Source organism: Rattus rattus, chromosome 3 (assembly GCF_011064425.1).
Source record: "Rattus rattus isolate New Zealand chromosome 3, Rrattus_CSIRO_v1, whole genome shotgun sequence".
Taxonomy (NCBI): Eukaryota; Metazoa; Chordata; class Mammalia; order Rodentia; family Muridae; genus Rattus; species Rattus rattus.
In genome coordinates, this window is record NC_046156.1 from 186,743,700 (window position 1) to 186,767,009 (window position 23,310).

The window sequence follows — 23,310 nt, forward strand, 5'->3', positions numbered from 1 at the left end:
GACAATAATGTACTTTCTCATTTTATTTATTTATTTATTTATTTATTTATTTATTTATTTATTTATTTATTTATTTCGGGTTTGTGTATGTGAAGTCAAGAGTATGCCCCAAACCACATGTGAAATTCACAGAATACTTTGCTGGAGTCAGTTCTTTCCATCCATTATGTGGGTCTCAAGGATTGAACTCAGGTCTTCGGGCTTGGCAACAGACGCCTTTACACACTGAACCATCTCACTGGCCCTGTCTTTAGCTTTTACGTTGTTAGTTTTCTCTAGGCATCAAATAACTCACCTAAGAGATGATGATTTTTAAAAGTGATCATTTGAGTTGACGTAAAAACTATTCACCTAAGTGATACCACATACATTTTCACCAGATCTTTTTCCGGTAGAATATGTGGCATGGGACCTGGGAATATGAAAGACAATTCTTACTTCCCAGAGATGTTTCCAGCACTTTTAAGTTCCAGAACGTCCTTTTTGCTGAAATGTCTAAGAAGATGAAGTTTAGAGCTGACTTGAATTAACCTTTGCGTGACTGTCTGTGACTATCATGAGGGTTTCATCTTCTGCTCTGCTTCTTGTGTCGTAAATCTGACAACATGGGAAGGTGGGGGTCACAGATAGATGAGCTTGAATTCTAAAGGGGAGAAGAGATTTGCCTCAGCGACAGACGACACAAGACACAAGTCCTCCCACACATTAGAAGTTGACAAAAGAACATAAATGCCCAGTTCAGAGACTTGAAGACCATGATATGAACCGTTTCAGGAGGAGAGTGATTGCAATGTAAAGGAAGAGCTGTGCGTTAAAGAAAGGCCCGGCTAACTTAATTGAGGTCTCCCATCTCATTCCGTGAAGGCGCTCCTGGGCTCTGGTGATGAATGTGTTCATTTTGTGTGACTTGCTTTGGGTAAATAACCCAGTGCCCTATCAGCTCTGCAGCCCTCAGGTGGTGTGTGTGCTGGGAGGGGTAGGGGAGGGGCTGCCTGGCGCTGGTGCCCCTGGCACTTCCTAGGAGACTCACAGTCCTTTCTTTGCAGCTGTCACTAGAAGACTTCTGGGTTTCCCTCTGGAAGAAAGCCTCCCATCTAAGCCTGCTGTCCCTTCCATCCCTTATTCGCTCTCTGCAAACCGCTCCTCCAAGCCTTTCCATTGTGCTCTGCCTCCAGCATAAGACCTTCACCTCCTTTGTAGTGGGGAGACTTACTTGAGGCTCTCTGAACCTCCGGCTGCAATGGAGCTGTATGGAAAGGTAAACAGAAAGAAGCGCCTGGCGGGCTCCGTCAGAAATCTGGCTTTTGTGGACGTGTGTGTGTGTGTGTGTGTGTGTGTGTGTGTGTGTGTGTGTGTGTGTGTGTGTGTGTGTGTGTGTTCGCGCTTGCTTTGCGTGCTGATCTTGTCAATTCAGTTTTGCGGATGAACCGCTTTTCTTATATGTGTGCCATCGGTCGTATTCCTGCGTGATTGTTGAATAAAACTGTAAAACTACTCCACTCTGGGTACGGATAAACTTTCCGGGCTCAGGAGAGAGGTAAGGTAAAGCCCGTTTTCATCGGAAATTAGAACAAAGTGCTGCGTTTTCTAGCCAGAGATACAGTCTGGCTTCCAAAAGCGATACTGTGAACAGAAAGACCTTGTTTGGGATGATCTGGTGTTATTTTCGCTAGTGCGCTTTGAGGGAACGGTTAGGCAAGCTGAGAGAGATTAACAACCTGTGTAACTGGAAAGAAGGGAGGTTTCCACCGCCCAGAGCAGCTGGAGGGGCTAGCCCGAGGGAAACAGCCTGGGTCTCTGGGAGTTGTAGTTCACAGTTTTCCCATTTGCGCAGTTGCCTCACAAGATTAGACTACAACTCCCAGAAGCTCACGGGGTTCGTGGCCAGAACGCCTGTGCGGAGTCAGGAGCGGACAGCTCCGGTGCTGATGTTGGAGCGGGCTACAGAGCCCCACGCGTGCGGAGCGTTGCCGAGAGCGCTCAGGCTGTGCACGCTTGACCAGGCTCCCGGACCAGAGCTGTCCTAGCAAGCGAGAAAAGGACATTTGCCTACAATGAGACACGAGGCGCCCATGCAGGTGGGTCTACAAAGAAAGAATGGTCTCCGAGAAACTGTGAGGGTTTCTCCAGTCGCTTGGGAGACTTGATGAAAGATAGATCGGGTTGTTCATTTTCTTCCCGGGCTCCCTAAGGAAACTGAGTGTGGAAAATGAAAACCCGAGCTAACAAAGTGAGGACTCTCTTGTTGGCTTTGATGGTCTTGGCTTCCTGGGTTAGTGATAGTGGAGTGAACTGGAGAATTTTCAGTCACATGAATTTACTGAGAGTTCTGCACTGTGACCGGGTAGAGCAAATTCAGCTTGGCTAAAGACATTAAAAAGGAAAAGCCAGTGCCAATATCGCTCAAAGCGTCTTTTTAAAAAAAAGACAGAAAGAAAGAAAGAGAAAAAGAAAGAAGAAAAAGAAAAGGAAAAAAGACTAGGGTTCTAGTGTTAGAGGTAAAGAGCAAAAACGTTTTCAGTTATCTCAGAGCTATGCCATCCTTGATCTATGTCTACTTAACTGGCTGGATCAGTTAGGAGGACCCAGCATTCCTGTAGTGAGGTGACCATTCACGGTGCCACCAGATAATCACACCCTTCGGGTTTGCTTTCTTCAGAAATGAAAAGAGCCCCTGATGGAGCCAATCACCCAAGTTATGCTTTTAAGTAAATGTAGGACATTTGCCTACAATGAGACACGAGGCGCCCATGCAGGTGGGTCTACAAAGAAAGAATGGTCTCCGAGAAACTGTGAGGGTTTTTCCAGTCGCTCGGGAGACTTGATCAAAGATAGATCGGGTTGTTCATTTTCTTCCAGGGCTCCCTAAGGAAACTGAGTGTGGAAAATGAAAACTCCTTTCTGTGTACAACTGGTTAAGGATAAACAAAAGTCCGTGTTTATTAACCAAGTGAAATGGTCCCATTGCATAACAGAAAGGCGTTTTATGAATGGGATGAGAAGAGAACACTCCATTTGGAATGTGTTGCTTCCCTTCAAAATCCACCTCTGTGGGCAAACTCAGCCACATAAATATTTGACTATACAGTCTCAAACATTTCCTGGGGTTTTCTCATGAATCAAGGACTTTATACTCTGCTTTCACTTACTTTTAATTATATATATATATATATATATATATATATATATATATATATATGAATCCATGAGAATCCTAACTGGATGGCTAAATGAAAACACTGTAGAATTTAATTTTTTTTCTGGAGGATTATATAATGGAAGACCTCAAATTACATTAAGAGTTATTGAAAAATTGATTTGTGCCCGGGAATAGTGGGCCCTTTGTGTGACATCGGATATTTCTGTTTGTGAGTTAGCTTTTTATTACAGACCTTGTGCAAAATGAGTGTGGACAGACAATAAAGACTGTTGCAAGCAAGGTCTATTAGCTTATGATAATTTCCCTTTCTGGAGGTGTTGCTAAGAGCCAACCAGCTGAATTAATAATATTTGATGATAAGTATATATTAGCAGTTGTCTTTCAAACTGGGCTTCCATACTTCACTGTGCATATTTATGTCAAAATATCATGTTATGACCCCTAAATTTATGGTTTTCCAATATTTTTCATTAAAAAATGAAAATAATAATGTACATTAGAATTTAAAGTTGATGTTCTGAAATCTTTCTGTCAAATGACAAATAGAATAACCATTGCATATTGATATTGTTTTTCTATGTTGCTTAGACTGCTCTGAAAGATAATTAAATGTAACAGAAATGTATGAAGTTAATACTTTAGGACCAATCTTAAATCATTGTGGGTATGTCCACTAGGTATATATCAGGTATTGTAAAAGCTGTAGTTCGATGAAAACTCTAATGGAAAATTAATGTAAAAAATAGGTGATGTGGAATTAACTTTACAGGTACTTTCCTATTTATGATACATTTTAATTCACTGAATTATATTTTTGGAGTTTAATGTATAACCTCCCCAAAGCTATTGTGATTATGTCAGACTTGTGAAAAGTGTACTTAATCCTAGAACACATATTCATTTTAATAGATTATTGTTATATGTATTTCTATCATTTTGATATTTTTAAAATTATATAATAATTCAGAGGATAAGTGCAATTTGGTTTTCTTAAGCAGCAATTACTCTGGCAGGACCCATTTTTCTAAACTAGACCCATCTTCCACGTAATGTTGAAACACAAATACTGGATATTGCCTTTTTCATTTCAAAGAATAAGCTATGCCATCATTCTAAACATATGGCCCAAATATTTCTTCACTTACATTTACAAAGGATGAGTCACAAGGCAAGCTTCATTTTATACTTCCCCAGCTCAAGAGGTTTTCTCCTTTTTGGAGTATTAATTCAATTGCTGACATGAAACAAAGTAAGTTTTTAGTTTATTGGATAGCTTCCTAAATATTATGGTTTTTTTCTGAAATAAAATTATTCAGAAAACTACACACTGTCCATTATAAAGCATTGGGTGTTCTTATATAGATGGCTTTGTGCTCAGCTCACTGTATTTGGATTTGATCCTTGAATATTTTCTGAAGAACATTTCCCCCCAAGTTGATAGAAAGCAAGGTGATACTTGTTTCTTGGAGGAATTGTATTGACTACTGCAATACTGTGTAACAGTAGCCTTGGCTGCTTGTATTTTCTTTCTAATTAGATAAGGCGAGCACTTGGTAAATATGGTGAGTTGAAAACATTCATAGGGGAGGTGGTCTATTTCAGTCTTCTCCTTCAGCATTTTAATAATTTCTAGGAGCCAAATGACACAGAGAACAGTAGGCCTCGTGATTGAGTGCAAGACTTTGAGGACAGCTTGAATACAGTAGCCAATTGAAAAACAACCCCAGTCTATTCAGTGCTTGCCTGTGCCAACCACTGTGCTTTGCATCCGGATGCCATTTGTATGTATGTATAAAACCCTCACATGTAGTGTGGATGTGGGCCAAAATATTTATAAACCAGTTGCAAAATTCTGCAATTCACCATTACCAACTTGAAAGTAAGATTAATAGAGCGTAGGAAGATTAACTAGCATCTCTGATATGAAAGAGTTCAAATTCTTCCAGGTCTTCCTGTCTAAAAATCTCTTGACATTCCTATTATTTTGATTTCTCCCGAAGGGATACACGTGTGGTGTATAGAATGAGGGCACTGTGGAAAAATGCTACTCATTCATTTGGTTTGGAAGAAAGAAAAACATATTGGCTCTATTTTATGTTTATAAAATAAGCTTGTGTAAAACTAAACTAAGTATCTGAGAAGGGCCATTGTGTTATAAGTGTTTTGCTATCTTCTGTGTAATTTCTTTAGTCTCCTATGGAACTAAAGTGGGATCCGTTTGTCGTTCGCATTTAGCATTTAGCTTAGTTCTAGGTTTCTCTGATAAAAGCACAGCCTTCGTTTTCATAAAGGAACCTCAAATAAAACTGTATGCTGGAGCAATGGGGAAGAACTGGCTAAAGAGAAGCAGAGGTGAGAAAAGAACATAGATCTAGAACAAAGATGGCTCTGAAGTAGAAGCAGTAAGGTAGACATTCCGTTCAGGCCTGTTACGCCTACACCAAGTGATAGGTAATTTGTGTCTAAGTGTTATCGTTGCATTGACTGTGGAGAGGTGGTGACATTCTGGCAGTTTATTATCCATGAATGCCTCACTCTTTTCACCTTATGCAATGATCCATCTTTTTTGAGCAATGCACACTTAGTTCTAGACACCAAGATTGATTGATGATATTGGGGAGACAGTTTCCCCTATTTCTTTTCGGCTCTTTGCTTAGTTATCATATTAACAAAAATATGAAATTAAGAGAATTAACTTACACAGCAAACAACCTTTGGTGCTACCAGGATGGGTTTCCATATTTACTCTTTTACGTTCAATAACTTTCAGACTTATAATGAAACCACTTCTCAGGTGAGGAGTGAGAAGTGCAGTAATCTATGGGTAAAGAAAGACGTGTTTAGAAGGGAGTTGATAGGATGTCTGTTTAGCAAAATAGTAGTAGACTCACTCCTACAGCTCCCTAAGTGCAGCTTCTTAGCCTGATGTAGAGTACTAGTCATGAGTTTCCTGCAGTGGACTAAGCCTTAAAGGCAACAATAAAAAGCAATTGGTTACATCTATAACATTCACACCATTATTGCATTCACAGGTGTATCTTGCTAGACTAGTCTTGTAGGATTCACACATTTATGAGATTGATGATGACTTTCCTTCACCAGCAGCCTGAATAGCATCTTCCAGTATAGTGGAAGCTAATAGGCAGGGAAAAGCTGACAATCAGGATTAGGTAGGTTCATCTAAGCCCTTATGAAAGTGTGGCGTCTTCGGCAACAATTGTCTTATGATCAACTGCTTATGGATATGGAAGAGCAATGCCAATAGTCTGTATTGTTTTGGGAGTCCCTGGAACTGGCCACATGACCAGTTAGTTGAAGGGATGTGTCGCACACCTTGAGAATGACCAAGATCTCACTATGTAACCCAGAGACACCATGAACTTGAAGTAAACTTGAAGCAATTCTTCATGAGCTTTCCAATGCTGGGATTGTAGTCCATAGACCTGGCTTTGCTTGTTATTCTTCCTGGATAGCTTTTAGTGTTATTGATGTTTGCTCAGAAAAGCCCACCGCCTTTAACCTTTTCTCTTATTTTGTATTTTACTGATTTGGGCTTAAAAAAATAAACCCATGTTTCTTATAGTTACATTACTACAAATTTAGCTTTTTAGGGTAGAACTAACATCATTGAGTTTGATTATTTCTTTTCTGCAATAAATATAAGCATTTAAAATGATAAAAAAAATTCTTTACGGATTGTTATGAGCTGACTCACAGGTTTCTGAATATATTGTTTGACTGCATATCATTTGGAACTCTGCTCATTTCCTTAGAATGTTTTGTTAACAGGTTTGTATATTCAGATCTTGCATTAATATTGAAAATTCATTAATGTTACTTATCACCTAGAGGATATTTTTAAAGTAACGAAATCTTTTGAAAAAATTAAGCCTATTTTTAGATCAGAATGAGGCATAACATGAGCATTCTGTCCTTTTGTGGGCTGTAGTTGTGAAGGGTAATGTTTAAATGCCAATTCGGTCATCTGTGGTGTCATGAAGATCTTAACTGTCCTCACTGAGTTTGCATATACTTACCATATCAATTCCTGAGAAATAGATTTATTTTTTCAATCATCAAGCACAGTAATGTTTCTCTCCTCTTTGGTTTTGGATTCAGTTTTCATGTTTTCCGAACCATTGTTACTAAGTATTTGTAATTGTTTCTTCCTAAAGACTTTCTCTATTCTGTCCTGTGACCCTCTTTATTTCCAGTAGTCCTCCTTCTTACTGTATATTGTCAGTGCAGGTTTTGTTGCTTTTAATGTATGTTTATGTTATGCGTGTGTTTGGATTTCGTTGCTTTCAGCTTTTAGGCCTTTTTGCTTACAATATGAATCTTGCGATCAGTGCATAGTTGGGCCTCACATTTGTATCCGGTGTGGAAATTTATTATCTCTGCCTCTTATTGTCATTTCAATACACTTTATGTATTGTGATGATTGATGTTGTTGGGCTCAAACCAGTCATTTTGCTCTTGTTGTTTACTTACTTTTTATTTCTCAGCAGTAGCTTTCCTATGTTCTTCTTACTTAAATATTCTTAGGTATTTCAATTCTTTGGATTTTTTTTAACGCATTCACTTACATTTTTTAGTCTTTATTAAAGGGTAAACCTGCCTAGACTTCATATTATAGTACTCAAAATACTGTATATTGAATTTGCTATGATATAATTTTGTATCTATTTTACTTGTACTTATTATCATTTTAGTTTTAAACATAATGTGTAGGTTTTCATTAATAGCACACACACACACACCACCACCACCATCACCACCACCACCACCACCACCACCACCACCAAATTCCTGCTACCTATTTACCATGTTTAGTAACTTACTATTGATTTACTATTACATTTTGTCATTTTCTTTCAGCTTTCTTTAGCCTTTACCTCTCCCAGGCTTTGTTTCTTTTCTTTTTCCTTTCCTTCCCTTCCCTTCTTTTCCCTTCCTTCCCTTCCCTTCCCTTCCTTCCCTTCCTTCCCTTCCCCCCCCTCTCTCCTCTCTCTCTCTCTCTCTCTCTCCTCTCTCTCTCTCTCTCTCTCTCTCTTTCTTTCTTTCTTTCTTTCTTAATGCCTCTGAGACTTTGTGTTTCTGCTTTTGCTTCCAGTGCTGAATTTCAGCGTGCTATTTCTTTGTCTACTGGCTCATATTGTAGAATCATCTGCTCTTCATATTATGGTGCCTTAGTTTATATATGTCATTTTTGTTTGTTTTAAATATATTTCTATTTATGTTGAATATCCATATTTTTCCTTTGTAGTTTGTCAAGTTGGAGGGCAGAAATGACCTTCCCCCACATGAACACTAATACATTCCAACAAATTAGAAGCTATTTAGTCATTACATCATCAACTATATTCCCATACCATTGTTCAACACCTTTTCCTTTAAGGCTTCAGTTATGTGGAAGTTAGAGTTCTGATACTGACCCAGCAGCTACAGGCATTCTGCTTATTTTTATTTTCACTTTTTCTTGGTTATACTATATGATTTCTAGTGATTCACCTTCAAGTTTAGTGACGCTTCTGTGATGTGTAGTGCTTTGTTAATTCATATCCAGGGGTTATTCATTTTAGTCATTGTACTGTTCCATCTAGGTTCACAATTAGTTTCATTTAAACTAGAAACATGTTATATTACAAACTAAAGATAAATGAGCATTCTTGGGTTGAGAGCTTAGAGTATCTGAAGAGTTTAATAGGACTCATTTGCAGTATTGTTCAGAAAACCCAGGAAATAATGTGATGATTTGAGCCTCTTACAGATACAGAAATTAAACCATAGCCCTACCACTTTGATTATATTTCATGAATTTTGAGTGAATAATAATGTTTGCATTTTAGTATTACTATTTAACTATTTCTCTGTTGATTCATATTTCTCGGATGCTGTATTTGTTATTCCTTAAAATAGAAATTGTGGGCTTTAAGGTTCTTACAAAATTTGAGCAAGGTATATAATTACAAAACAAAATCAAAATACAATATTTTTGCTAATTTATATTTTCTTTTATAGCTTCATTTCTATAGACAAAAAATCTTTGTGCAATGTTGATACTTGCAGTTTGAAGTGTCATGTCAATTTTAATGAGGTCATGAAACACACACACACAGAGAGGAGAGAGAGAGAGAGAGAGAGAGAGAGAGAGAGAGAGAGAGAGAGAGAGAGAGAGTAAGAAATCATAGGGGTGAATGACCATGTGTCCCGGCCTCTAGTAAATGCTGGCAGAGTCTAAGTCAGATTGGGTATACTATTGGTAATACTATTTTTTTTAAAAAAAGAAATATTTTGAATGTACTTGGTTTTATGAGGGAAGTCTAGAACCATGACATTTAGCTTTCAAACCCTTAGCTTTTCTTATCTCAAAACAAAATCATAATGTAACCTAAAATGGACTGGGGAGCCTCTTATCTGTTTTTTGCTATTAGGTTAAGTGTAGTCCAACAAAGATTCTTGTGTGACTTGTCATCTACCTGCTGGCCTTGATGCATATCTGATCTTATCAACCTGAGAATCTTATAATCTAATACAGGTAGATAATTTCTGTCCCAGTGGCCATAGTCTGATGACCCTTCATGAGGTTAATGAAAAGGTATTTTAAGTACCAGTTGGCAAATAATGACTCTCACATCATCCTTATGTATGATATTAGAATTAAAATACTGATATTTGTTGAAAGTCTGATCCAGAGAATACCTGTCTGGGTGAGACAACTGATTAAAAAAAAGGCAGAGGCACAGGTGGGCAGGTGAACATGCATGTATAAATGTGCATGAGAAGAGGTAGACTCATTGTTTATAGACACAGACTCGTATCTTTTAGATAAGAAGCAAGGATGTCTTCTCCAGTCTGGAACGCTGCCTTCTGAAAATGCAAGTATATTGACTGTTGACTCCTCCAGGATGGTCTGGATAGTTCTGTGTCTTAGAAATGCATGGGACCTGATGGACGTCCGACACAAGTGCTGCCTTAATGAGTGGATTAAGGAGAGGTGACCAGAACCAGAAGGAATAGGCGCTCGCTCTTCCAAGGTTCACTCAAATGTTTTAAAGTATTCAGAATGTGAAATGCCTTAAAGATGCTTACAGACTAAAGCTTGTTGGGAAAAAAATATATCAGAAATAAAAGTCAGGCTCACTTCCTCCAGCAAAAAGGTTTAACAGAGGTTTTCCTTATATTGCACAGTGCTGGACATGCTGGACCATATCTGTTCTGTTTTGCTTCTTATACTTTAAAGAAGACATAGTCTTATAAGAAATACTTGCTATTTTGCCATCTCAAGTTGGACACAGGGTATCGGCTTTCAGGGCTTTCTAATAAAAGTGAGGTAAGATGGTACAGTGCTATTTTTTTAAAGGCTTTTGTTAAAAAGCTTTGGCTACCTCCTACCAAGCTCAGTGGAGCTCTTGCATATGCTCTGAGAACGCAATAAGTGATTCTTACAGGGTCGCCCCCTCCTATTCTGATAGGGCTTACAGTGACACAGAAGGTTCTGACTATTACAGAGCATAGATAATTGAACGAGATGCCATTTCCCAGAATCAGCTTGACTAGATAGGCTTGGCACTGTAGGGTGCTGAGCATTCTCTGACAAAGTCAATGTTAAAACAGTGGAATGTCACTGTCACTGGAAGGGGTAACTGGTCAAGACAGGAGCTGGTACGACCCTGTAGAGTCATAGTCCTAGGGAGTTTAGATTAAATATCAATTTACTCACTCTCCTTTTGTGCAGATGCCCGAGAACTTGACCACGTGATCCTGCCCTGGCCTCTGTATGAAGGCTTTTGCAAATGGCTTGCACATCAGATTAATCAAAAGAACCATGCTGGGAGTCTTAGAGATGACTGCTTTCTTAACCCCACCCTGAATATCTTAATTCTTAAGTTAGGGTTCATTTACACACATCTATTAATCTTAAATCTAGTGTCGACTATAAAGGTTTGAATTTATTTCCCAGGATAAAAATGTACCAAACAAAATAAACATGTATTTGAAAACACAGCATTAAATAATGCTGCCAAGGGATGATAGGAAGACATATGAATTCCATCCATATCTACAAAAAATTTTTTCATGTTTCCTTTACATTTTGCTGCTGAAAAAGCATTTTCACTTTTGACATCTTTGTAGAAAATGTAAATATTGAGATTCCTTGAGGAGTTTCTCTTTTTTAAACTTTATATTCCTCTGTCAAAGCTGCATATGAGGAAAATGGTTCCTTGGAGTTTGGAATCACAACATCTCTTTTGCTCCATGCCAACCACAATCGGAATGACTGGTTATATATGCCGAGCTTGGTGGTGTTTTCACCAAAGCAAAGCAAAACAAAACAAAACGAAAATCAACCAACTAACTAAATAAATAAGCAAAACAAACAAGCAAAAAACAAATAAAAAAGCCCAACCCTGCTGCATGCCACAAAACCCTTGGCTTATAGGTAACCATTGGTCATTAAGGTAATTGTTCATATAGGTAACCATTGGTCATAATGAACCATGGTCATGAAGGCCATACTACAACACAATATTGTCAAAATACATATTACATAGAAAGTATATTTCAAGTTTTGAGTTGTGTCCTATTCCTGGACTAGTAACATCAATATGAGGCGTGATGTCCTATGACACTGGTCAACAGGACCCCTACTCCCTTTTAGCCACATAAATCTGAAGGTAGACAGCTGATGTGCAATATACTGTGCTCACTGGGTAGGTATATTACATGTAATTTCAACCTAACTATAGTTTAAACTTATGATGTGTTTATCAGTATACACCCTACTGTAAGTTGGAGGGCACACCCTTATTTGTATATCATATCTTGCATGCAGGACATATGCCTTTCTTAAAAATAAAAAAGGACTTGATGTTCCTTTTCAGAAGTTCACTAACCTCTTCCAATATCCTTTGTCTTTTAAATTTCAGATTTGATTGGGTAAGGATAAAATGAACTAACTGAGCCTGTAATGTTGCTAACCCTTAATGGACACATTTGGTCCAGGCAGAGAGGGCTCAGCACTCAGGCTGAGAAGTTGAGTTATCTTATGAAATATGGTTGCTTTCACTTGGCCTTCCTTTCCACATCTTAATTTCATCTTCAAAATTGGAACGATAATTTCTGCTACTGCGAGGTAGCTTGGATGCCATTCTTGTCTTTCACCACAACAACCCAGTTGACTAGACTTGCATTAGTCAGGGTTCTCTAAAGAAACAGAACCGATTGAATAAATGAATGAATAAATATATGTACATTCACATACATATGTATACACATGCATATATGCATGGTATTTATTAGAGTGGCTTAGGTTGTCCAACAATGGCTATATACCAAAGGGAAATCCAAGAATCTAGTAGTTGCCCAGTCTACAAGGCTGGGTGTCTCAGCTGGTCTTTTGTATATACTGGGATCCCAAAGAATAGGCTCTAATGCCAGTGAAGCAATGGGCTTATCATCAAGGCCAAGAGCAGGAAGACAAAGAACAAATGCTTCCTTCTCCCTTGTCCTTTATATAGACTGCCATGAGAAGGTGTGGCCCAGATTAAAGGTTTCTCTTCTGTCCTCAAAGAATAGGGATTTAAGGTGGGTCTTCCTACCTCAAATGACTCAGTTAACAAAAACCCCTCATAGGTGTGCCCAGCATCTTGGGTATTTGATTAATTCCAGGGGTTAGTCAAGTTGACATCCGAAAATAAGCATAAGAATACTAAAAATGAAAATCTTTCTGTTCCATTAAAGAATTTCAGCAAACAGGGCCATCTGCTGTCTGAGGGAGAAGATAGACAGTTGGACACAGAGAATCACACCTTTCAGAATGAAAACTGTCACACAAAACATTATGTAGATGATAGTTGAGGGGAGGATCAAAACTACATTTAACAAATTGCTGCATGATCAGTGCCAACATGTCCAAGAGCCAAATGCCAAAGGGTTTCCATGTTAACCAGCTACAGTTGTGTAAACCTGACCTCAGAGTAAAGATCAGAGAAGAACATTCTCATGGTTCCAGCATAGGACGGGAAACAGTCACCCTGAACTATACCAGTCTGCCTATAGAGTGGGAATGTTACTGATGAAACCTTTTGGGCATGGTGACGGGATTAGGTGTGCACATGTGTATAGGGCCATACCTTCCAGGTGATGCTGTTCTGAGCTGTGTGTTCTGTACATGGGCTGTCAGTATCTGCTCAAGAACTTATGAATAAGTAGAGAAAGGTGAGGGCTTAAAGACAACCGTGAAAGAAGAACATAGGGATCCCTTAACATGAGTGGAGAGTCGAGTCCTGGAAATGTTATGTAAGTTGGCAAGGTGTCTCAAGAATCCTGTGGGAAATACATTCTCTGCTTAAGTAAAGAGATAATGATTTCCAAATGTTGCCACCGTTTCCCTAGGCTCTTTGCTTCAGAACCAGGGTAGGAGTTTTGTCTTGGCAACTTCCCATATCCTGAAAAACACCCTCTCAGCTCCATGCTGAGGTGTAAGCTTAGCATGGGTAGTGTCTTGCCACTTTTCAGCTAGATCCCAGTAGAGCAAACAGTAGAAATCCCATGAATAAAGCACCAGCCAGAGACTTCAAAGCATCAAAAGTCTAACAGGTTTTCAGAGACAGGCTAGGAAACAGGTACATTTGTGCACATATGAGGGCTTTCACTGTGAGGCACAGCACAGGATCCAATGACACACCTTTAGTAATCTGTTAATAGTCTAGACTTTGTTTTTTAAAATTTTTAATTAATCATTTTATTCATTTACATTTCAAAGGATAGCCCCCTTTCCGGTTACACTCCCACCAATCCCCCTATCCCATTCCCTTTCCCCCTTCCCCTTTGCCTCTATGAGTAGTCATTTACCCACTCCTGCCTTCAGACTTTTCCTTTGTAGTTACCTGGAACGATAACATCATAAGGTTACTAATATTAATTTTTTAGTGATAATGATTGTGATATAAAAACTACTCTATTTCTGAACTTTTAGCATACAGGTTCCATCTTCAAATTTGCCTTTCTAATTTCAAAGGTGAATTTAAAACAAAATGTACCATTCATCCCTCTTCTCACATACCACCAGGCCATTATCAATAGTGGGAGGTAGACAATACTCATCAGATCCATAACATGTCTTAGGGCAGTTTAGATGTCCAACTATACAAGCAAATCTTTGAAAATAATTTATTTTTCTCATTTGTTTTAAGATATCAAATTCCAAAACTTTTTACCTAGGCTGTGGGTCTTTGTGGGGATGAGAAGTAATTTGTTTGGTCTCTCTCTAGTCAGTAGGAATTGTGAGGAAGCCAAACTGAGATTTATAGTAGCGCTTCAGTTTAGTACATGGTCTATTCTTTATCAAACCATAGGACCTTAGGGGGATGGTGTAGTGTCTTCTTGAAGGCATCACTTCTTAAGAGTTCAAGATGTGTATCCAACATTCTGAGGTCCATAGTGATGAATGGTGATGGTCTCATCCATAAGTTTGTGTATTCAGTAGTTGAAGAGTTCATAATTCTTTGTGTACAAACTGATTCATGTTTTGATTATGGTCTTACTAAACCATGTCAGTGATAGAATTTAAATATAACTTAATCTGAAAGGGATAACATGTGTTGAGTGAAATGACATAAAATTATCAGATAGTAATTGAAATAAAGAAAATTGGATACATTAAATGTAAAGGTTAATTAATAATCGTAAATTACCAAGTACAGTGGGAATAGATAGACTACTGATCATAGTAGTTAACAACATAACAGAAAAGAGTGCGGTGCACTTCACGAGACTTTGCTGAAATGTGTGTTGGATAGGATGTAATACTCTCCTTGTACTGTGAACTGACCAAATGAATATTGGGAACATTCGGCTGATCCTGGGATATGCACAAGGGAGCCAGACAATCTGCAGAAAAGTCAGTTTTAATCAAGCAGGATGTGTGGGATTTTTCAGGCCTGTCCTGGAGTAGGAAGAGGGCAAAGGGAGCTGAAATTATCAAGCAGTGCCTTAGTTAGGGTTTCCATCGCTGTGAAGAGACACCATGACCAAGGCGACTCTTATAAGGACAACATTTAATTGGGGCTGGCTTACAGGTTCAGAGGTTCAGTCTATTATCATCAGTGCAGAAAGTATGGCAACACCCAGGCAGGCATGGTCCAGGAGGAGCTGAGATCTACATCTTCATCTGAAGGCTGCTAGGAGAAGACTGACTCCCAGGCACCCAGGAGGAGGGTCTCAAAGCCCACCCCCAGAGTGACCAACAAGGACACAGCTCCAACAAGACCACACACCTACTTCAACAAGGCCTTGCCCCTTTACCGTGCTGTGCCCTGGGTCAAGCATATTCAAACCACCACAAGCAGGAAAAAGAAAAACACCTAGAATGAGTGCTCATTTGTTTTTAAGGTGCCTCAAGTTCCCTCAGGTGCAAAAGAGACTGACTCCTGATTCCTAAGGCATCATCTAAAACCCCACAGGCAGAGGCTACAGGGAAGTGTGCTCAACTCAAAACAAGGAAGAACTCCACAGTGTGTGGAACTGTTTTGCAGTACAGCGGATTATAGCAGTGGGCCTACTGCGTGCACTGTGTGGCTAGGATATGGACTGGGGACATAAAGAGAGCACAGAAGGGTCTCATGGCATTGGTGGTACACAGCTCTGTGCTGAAGGGCCTTGTAATCCTGTGATTCTTTCTTGCTTTTAAACTTGAAAATCAATGTATTTGAGACATTAATAACTTATGTTTTATGAAAACTGACTTGCTGTCTAATAGACAATTTCCTGCCTATCCATGTTTTCAAGTTTCAGTTCCATTCTCCCATAAATTTTCTAGAACTTCTACACAGCTTAGTATTTAGAAATGTCAGTAAATTCACATAGCGATTGTGGCTAAGCCCCAGTGACATTCAAATGCAGCTGTAGACTGAGCAAATGAATGTTTATTCTTAGCACGATTAAAGATGTCTCTTTCTCATCTTTTGAACCAGGATTTATTTCATTAGTTTGAAGTTTCACAAAACACACATATGTTCATGTGTTTGCTGCAGATACACTTGTGATTTTGTATGCTTTACTGAAGATATGAAGCAAGAAACAGGAGAGAGAGAGAGAGAGACAGAGACAGAGACAGAGACAGAGACAGAGACACAGAGACACAGAGAGACACAGAGAGAGAGAGAAGAGGAGAGGGGGAGAGGGGAGAGAGAGAGAGAGAGAGAGAGAGAGAGAGAGAGAGAGAGAGAGAGAGAGAGAGAGAGAGGAGATATCTTTAAAGTAAATGGAATTGGAATTTTTTATTCTAATTAATTCGTCACTAGGAAGCTGAGGCAGGAGATCAATCCCTTGAAGCCAGGGGTTTGAGGCCAGTCTGGGTAACATACCAGTCTATTTTTTTTAAACAAAAAGGAAAACTAAAGAAACAAAGGAAGAAAAATAAAGGAAAGGAAGAAAGGAAGAAATGGGAAAGGAGAAAGGAAGAGTAAAGAAACATTTCCAAATCTCTGCCATCAGTAGAATCCTTCTAGAGCTGCAAAGTCCCCCAGGGCCACTGTGTTCATATTGAATACCATTCCATCCTGTGGTTCACTTTCAACACCGATACATTAGCTCTTGAACTTATAGCTGGTGCTTCCCAGATAAATCTTATGTCTCCAAGTAAATGCTCACAATTACATTTAAAACTCTCTATATTCATGATGCCTATATTCTTCAGTTTCTAGAATCAATATAGTTTATCAATAGTGGTCGCTTGCACCATGTATTCTTTTAAGGCATTCTGAGGAACACACTACCTTGTTGGCATGCCTCCTTACTGCTCTAGGCTGAAGAATGCGGTAGACTAATAGGCCATGTGGTTCTGTGAAATTCAAACTCTCTTTTCTGACTGTGGCTTCGCTGAATATCCTGAACCCTTATCCAGTATTTAAGCTGGTTCATGACATCGAAGGACCTTGTTAATGAAGGGCACTTACAGACTTGCTGGAATAGCATCTCATGAGGTTCAGTAATTGGTGAACGGGCTTTATTTGTAGGAATGGCAGTACCAAAAGCAAAAATCCAACAACAACAACAACAAAAAGCACAATTCAATCGTCTGCCTATTAGGATGTGGTAAGCCATTCATTGTTCGTAAACAATCTCATTAAAATAATAAGTTGTGAGCCAACATTACCTTTGGCTGCCAATGCTAGGCGAGGCATGTATGTTGCACAACTACCAAGAAAGGTGACGTTACCTGTTTATGGACCCTGGTTAACACACTAGCAAATACTCCCTCTAAGGTTTCACCTTTCCCTGGATGTGCCGTTGTGATCACATGGATATATAAGAAATGCTTACATTTCTATTAGAATAAGAATATGAAGTTCCATCAGAATTTTTATCACCTTTAACTTTTGTGATACACACAGAAATTCCCTTTGTGTTACTTTTATACAAACAATTGCAGCACTCTCCTGCGGACAGTAAGGATGTGGAGAAGGATAGTATGTTTTCTTAGTATCCCTTTCTCCACTTTCTGCTGTGAATCCCCTCTTAGCTCTGTCTCTCCTGGCTTCAGGCAATTAGTATCATCCTCGGTGTCTTAGATGAGCCCAAGTGTTATTTACTGTTTCAGCAGTCTACCCCTTACGGGAGCTTCTTCTATACCTTGTTCTAGGATTATTCTATTTCCTGGTGCTGGATACTTTATAAAGAAACAGGGCGTATCAAGCACACACTTTAGAGGTTTGGATGCATGATGTCAGCCTCTGTAGGCCCTCTAGGGAGAGTCTCCTAGCTCTATCACAGAATGTGGGATGGCATCATTACATGAATACATGTAAGAGTCAGAGATAACTGGATGAGGCAGGAAGCCAGAGCGATTCAAGGCCAGGCTTGTTTTGTTGTAACAACATGTCGTTGTGGAAATTAAGCAAGGTTCCTTGAGAATTTGCATTATTCTCTTCTGAGAGTAGGGTTCCGTGGCCTGTTTCATACTGGATTCCACCTTTAAAGTGCTTACCACCTCAGATGGGGAACCAAGCCTCCATCTCAGGAACATCAAACCATACTGAATTCTCAAGAAGGGATACAATGAATATTATCCAGCTTTTATGGGAAAATGCCTAGCCTAGCATTTTCAACAGAACTTGCAGCAACGGCACCGTTGTCTTGTATATAACTATCCATTAGCTGCTCAGTATGTAGGGGAGGAGGGGTTGTTATGCTTGAAATATACATAGTGTGATTTTAAAAACCATATTTTAAATTCTGTTTAATTTTAGTGTAGTTTAAATCTCCATGTGTTCTTTGTGGCTAGCACATTGACTAACAGAGCAATTGCCAGATAATTCCTAGCATCAGAAAGGTGCTGAAGCAAATGGGCTCACCATCCAAAATGCTTGTTTCTCTCCTGAGCCAGACTGGTACTTAAAAGTGGTACAATACTGCTTTGATACATAGCAGAATTATCAAGAAAACATGGAAGAATAAACATCTACCTAAGGCATTTATACTTAACAACAAACTAATCTTGACACTATTCCGAGTTACAGGTCTGATTTACAGGGTATTTTTTTCTATTATTTTCATGAGCATTCTGGGTAGGTACTATGTCCCTTTATTAAATGTGATAGGGCAAACTGTAGCATATCAATTAATATAAGTCCACAAAATATATTATGTTCATGTACATGTTCTTAGAGAGTAAAATAAATATATGATAAAGAATATTAAAAATCAATAAAGCTAAGTTCACAAAGATGGTAAGCCCTGGTTCACAGAATCAGTGCTTGAAACCAGGTGTAGTTCACCATGCTCCTGCCAAGAAGTGCCTCCCAATATGCCATTTTGGAGTACTGTGCTTATTCTATAGATGTTACTGGGAAATGGGGCTCAGGTAAGGAATGTGTTCCCCGGCACTGATTGCCTGGTTTAAAAGCCTGCATTTATTACTTACAATCTGAATAGACTTGAGTGCATTTTCTCATATTTCCACAGCTCATTTTAATAGGGACAAGGTACCTACCTCATATCTAACCCTCATATGAGGGTTAAGTAAATGAGCAATGCCTGGTACATTTGGAACCATATGCATTTATCATTATTGTTGTTTTTAATCTGAAGGAAACTGACGTGTAAATTGGGATGCTGATTTGATACAAAGTTAATAGATAAAACAGAGATGTGCTTAGACTTTATTACTTTTTCTAGGAAAGACTAATAACCACATTTTTAGAAGAGAAGCCCTGTTCTGTCAGTCTGAAGCCCCCCTAACTGAGATAACAAAGTTTCAGAGCCCTCAGACCCAGCAAATTCCCCCTAGCTTTGCTTTTCATGTTACTTTGAGAGTTGGCGCCTTTGGTGCCTCTGGTGCCTTTGATTGCTTGCGAATGCTGAAGAGTGACACGCACCAACACAGCTGGAAAGAGCTGTAAGATTTGCTATTCTGTCCTCCAGCTGGGAATTACTGCCATGGATACCAGCATCAGAGGGGATAGGAGAGTGCTCGCTCCTTGCTTCCCGAGTCTCTGACATCTGTTTCTGGCAAGGGCAATAATGAGTCTGCTTCGTAGCGAATGGGAAACTGATCCAAACTCCCTTCCCCCACAGATGGCCTCGGCACAAGATGCCAGGTTTGGTCAGAAAGACTCTTCTGACCAGAACTTCGACTACATGTTCAAGTTGCTGATCATTGGCAATAGCAGCGTGGGCAAAACATCCTTCCTGTTCCGCTATGCTGATGACTCCTTCACGTCCGCCTTTGTCAGCACGGTCGGCATCGATTTCAAAGTAAAAACTGTCTTCAAAAATGAAAAGAGAATCAAGCTTCAGATTTGGGTAAGTGACTTTGAACTGACATCATCCTTCACTCTGGGGGCGTTGGACATACAAGTCTGCAGGGGGAAAAATTCTACTTTGTTGGGTCTCCGTGGGGTCCTCGAGCTTTGATTTCTAGCCTTTTTGCTGGAGAACATTGTGTTTCAGAGAGTGAGGCAATGCTTTTGAAGTTATGGGCACTGACATACTTATTGTCATATGATGCTCTTCGTCAGTCTTTAGAAGAGAAGAAATCTAAGATCCTGTGTCTGGGGGTGCGGTGGGGGCACTCAGCGAGAGTTTGTCTCTCTCTCGATTTGCGTGACCTTGAGAAAGTCTGTTAAGTCCTTCTGTGGTTCATTTTATAAGATATACTTAAACAGATAATACATATGTATCTTGTCTTTCGGGGCACAGGAGTCAGCCTGACTTGGGCATTGCAAAATGAAAGGTGATAGAATATAGGGAAAAGGAAGGCTACTTCCTGGGAAGTCCTTGGCCTAACTTTGAGAGTAATCTTTTTATACTTAACAACCTTGGTGTTTCATCTATGAAAACCATGTTTGTATGATCAAATAACAGAAATCACAAGAAGCAAAACGCATAAAAGAAGGTTCCTCACAGAATTCTGAAGTCAGTTGGCTAGATAACTAAATTGTTGGCATAAATTTAGAAAACTAGAGCGTAAGAAAGAAGAAAATAGCAGCCCCAAGTAACAAAGTAACTAAGATACCGGATTTCATCAGACAAATTCTATATAATAAACATCTTATGAAGATCCCGGTGTTCCTAAGTTTACAGATGGAATGGCTCGATAGTAGGTTTGGACCCCCTCCTGCCACTCAAATTGATTGAAGCAACAGACAGGTATTTTCCAGGAGAGTTGTCTGCCTCCTTGAGAGACAGTATCATTTGGTGTTGATAGAGGGCTGATCTGCAGGGCTGATGCCTCTTCGGTTAAATATAGAAAGTTAAAGGGAGACAAATCCCAGACTGTGGCATTTAGACCTTAAAAAAATATAGAACAACCCATATTAAAATGTTTATATAAACTGCATGAACTTTAACCATCTTAAAGGTCTTAGGGATAAAATTTAAAGATGCAAGAAGATGCAGGAATACACATGGACAACTGTCTGAGAGCAGACTATGACCATTTGATTTATGCTACATCTGGAATCTTCTCGTTCTAACTAGAATTTATGTAAAGGCTTGGGGTGGTTCAGCTCCAGGCTTAGCATCTCCCCAGAGTCAATTTAGGGTGCAGTGTCTGTGTGTGGGTGCTTGGTTATGAATTTGCCTTCAGTCGATGGTCACACAATCCTCAGTACGTGCAGACTAAAAGATGGAGACCATGGCTCCACATGCAGGGCCTGTTACATTCTACCTTGGTAATCCAGTCAAACATAAGCTTCATATGCGATTTTAAAAATGCTCTCTTGACCAGGGGCTTTGGTGGGTGAAAAAAATTAGTTTAATCTGGAAACCATATATCTCTTAGCATCATAGTCGTATAAATCATCAGAAAGAGCAGCCACTGTTTTCCAGGCAGACACTCCCAACCTTCTTCCTCTTCTTTGTTCTTTAGAGATGTTTGAAAACAATCCCTGTACACTAGCATGGTTTGCTAGATTGCCCTGTAGTTGTTACTGGTTTTCTAAATCTAGGCTGCTGACATAATTATTTGTTGAGATGTAACATTATCTGTCCTTAATGAAAAGGTAATACATCTCAAAAAATTAAAAAAAAACATTATTTTTATGCTTACATGGGTATTTTTCTTAAAATAGTGTTGCTTCTAGGCCAGAGCTAACTCACTGTCTGCTCTTAGAGGTTAAGGCTTGGCTCCTTCTATGTTTTCTTACTTTGGGGTGATGCCGTACCACAGGAAGCGTACAGAGCCCACCTCAGGGTCTACAGCCCCTCCCGCTCTCTCTAACCTCATGAGTCCCAATTTCTGTGACCACTGTGTAACTTCTAATGGCATTCCTCTTGGACTTGTTCCCGGTTCCAGAAGCTGTGTCACTGTGAAAGCTGCCTTGTGTCTTCCCAGGGCAGCCCAACATCCTGCTTCATTTCAGAACTCAATTAACTCATCCTAGAGACGCCCGCACCCCCAAAACCAGCTCTCTTGAAGCTCACAACTTTTCTGTCTACTTATTCCTGACACTAGTCTAATCTCCATCTATATTTTCACAATCAAAACATAATCTTGTTTGCCATGGGGAACACACCTGGGAGGACTATGGCAGTTTGAGGCCAGCTTAAATACAAAATAATATTGTCTGTCTCTTAGGAGAAAAAAAAACACAAAAGCTGTGACTCCCAAATCTCCCCAAGCCAACCAAGTAACAAAAGCGCCACCCCATTTCTTCTTGTTTGGTTCTACTGGGGGTTTTCGTGCACTTACGATTGTAGGGTGTGAAAATTAGTTTTATACAGATAGAGAATCTGGTATACTGAGTAGGAAATATTTAGAAGTCCTATAGAAAGATTTTGTGCTTTTGAAGGTGCCCTATAGTTAGAGAATTTAACACGTATACAGAAATCAAACACTTCTATAAGTAAACACTACACAGGGTAAATATAAATATCAGCTGTTGGGTGGGAATTGTCCGTGTCTTCTCTCTCTAGTCTCCTGGTGATCCCACTTCATGTTTTTTATCTTCCCTGATTAATCTGAAAATGGTGTGTGCTAACTGACTACCTCAGGGTCATTTAGGCACACATAGGGGTGCCTAAGGAGATTTTCAGGTTTGGTCTATTGGCTTCTACCGTTGTACTTGTTTGACCTTCCTGCTGTGGTAGACGTTCTTGAAGATGACAGTGATAATCTTGGACCACACATCCTGGTATACTGAAGACATTTGGGGAGGAGTTTGAGTGTCATATTGGGTTGAGGTTTGGGAGAGAAGTTATGATAAAGAGTAGCATGTCTACACTTCAGCGATAACTTCAGGGATCCCGGCTCTATGCTGTAAGTGCACTTTATATATAGTTATTGCTGCTTAGCAACACTGACAATTTATTTGTGACTATATTTAACCCTGATGGGTTGACCTAGCTTGGTCGTTTAAAAACAATTTACTGCCCTTCACAGCCTATTTTATGCACTTATGTTAATGTCTAACTAATTTATTAAGACAATAACAACAACAAAAAAACATATTTCACCCAAAAGAAGGGAAGGAGTTTCACAGTCTGGGAGCCATTGAGGTTCTGTCCACTGCAATATACCCGTTACCAAGACAGGCTGAAAAGACTGTGGTCCTGTGAGGTGCTGGAAAATGCCCTGGAGTGTTCAGATAGTGAGGTGGCCATCCAGAGAAGATGACTGTACACATTGGACAAGGGCACCAGCC

At 39.5% G+C, this 23,310-nt stretch overlaps 1 protein-coding gene across 4 annotated transcripts in view; it reads left to right on the plus strand.

Moving 5' to 3' along the window:
- The first annotated feature begins 1,025 nt into the window (after nt 1-1,025).
- Nucleotides 1,026-23,310, plus strand: part of Rab3c (RAB3C, member RAS oncogene family) — a 209,685-nt gene continuing 187,400 nt past the window's right edge. The window contains exons 1-2 of one of the 4 annotated variants that reach the window (XM_032898908.1): nt 1,026-1,258; nt 19,742-19,969. In XM_032898908.1, the coding sequence (XP_032754799.1) occupies nt 1,241-1,258; nt 19,742-19,969 (246 nt within the window). In that variant the 5' untranslated portion in view covers nt 1,026-1,240. Of the gene's footprint in view, nt 1,259-1,420; nt 1,506-1,907; nt 2,079-2,700; nt 2,757-19,741; nt 19,970-23,310 lie in introns of those variants that run through there. The other 3 variants (XM_032898909.1, XM_032898906.1, XM_032898907.1) reach the window with 3 other exon arrangements.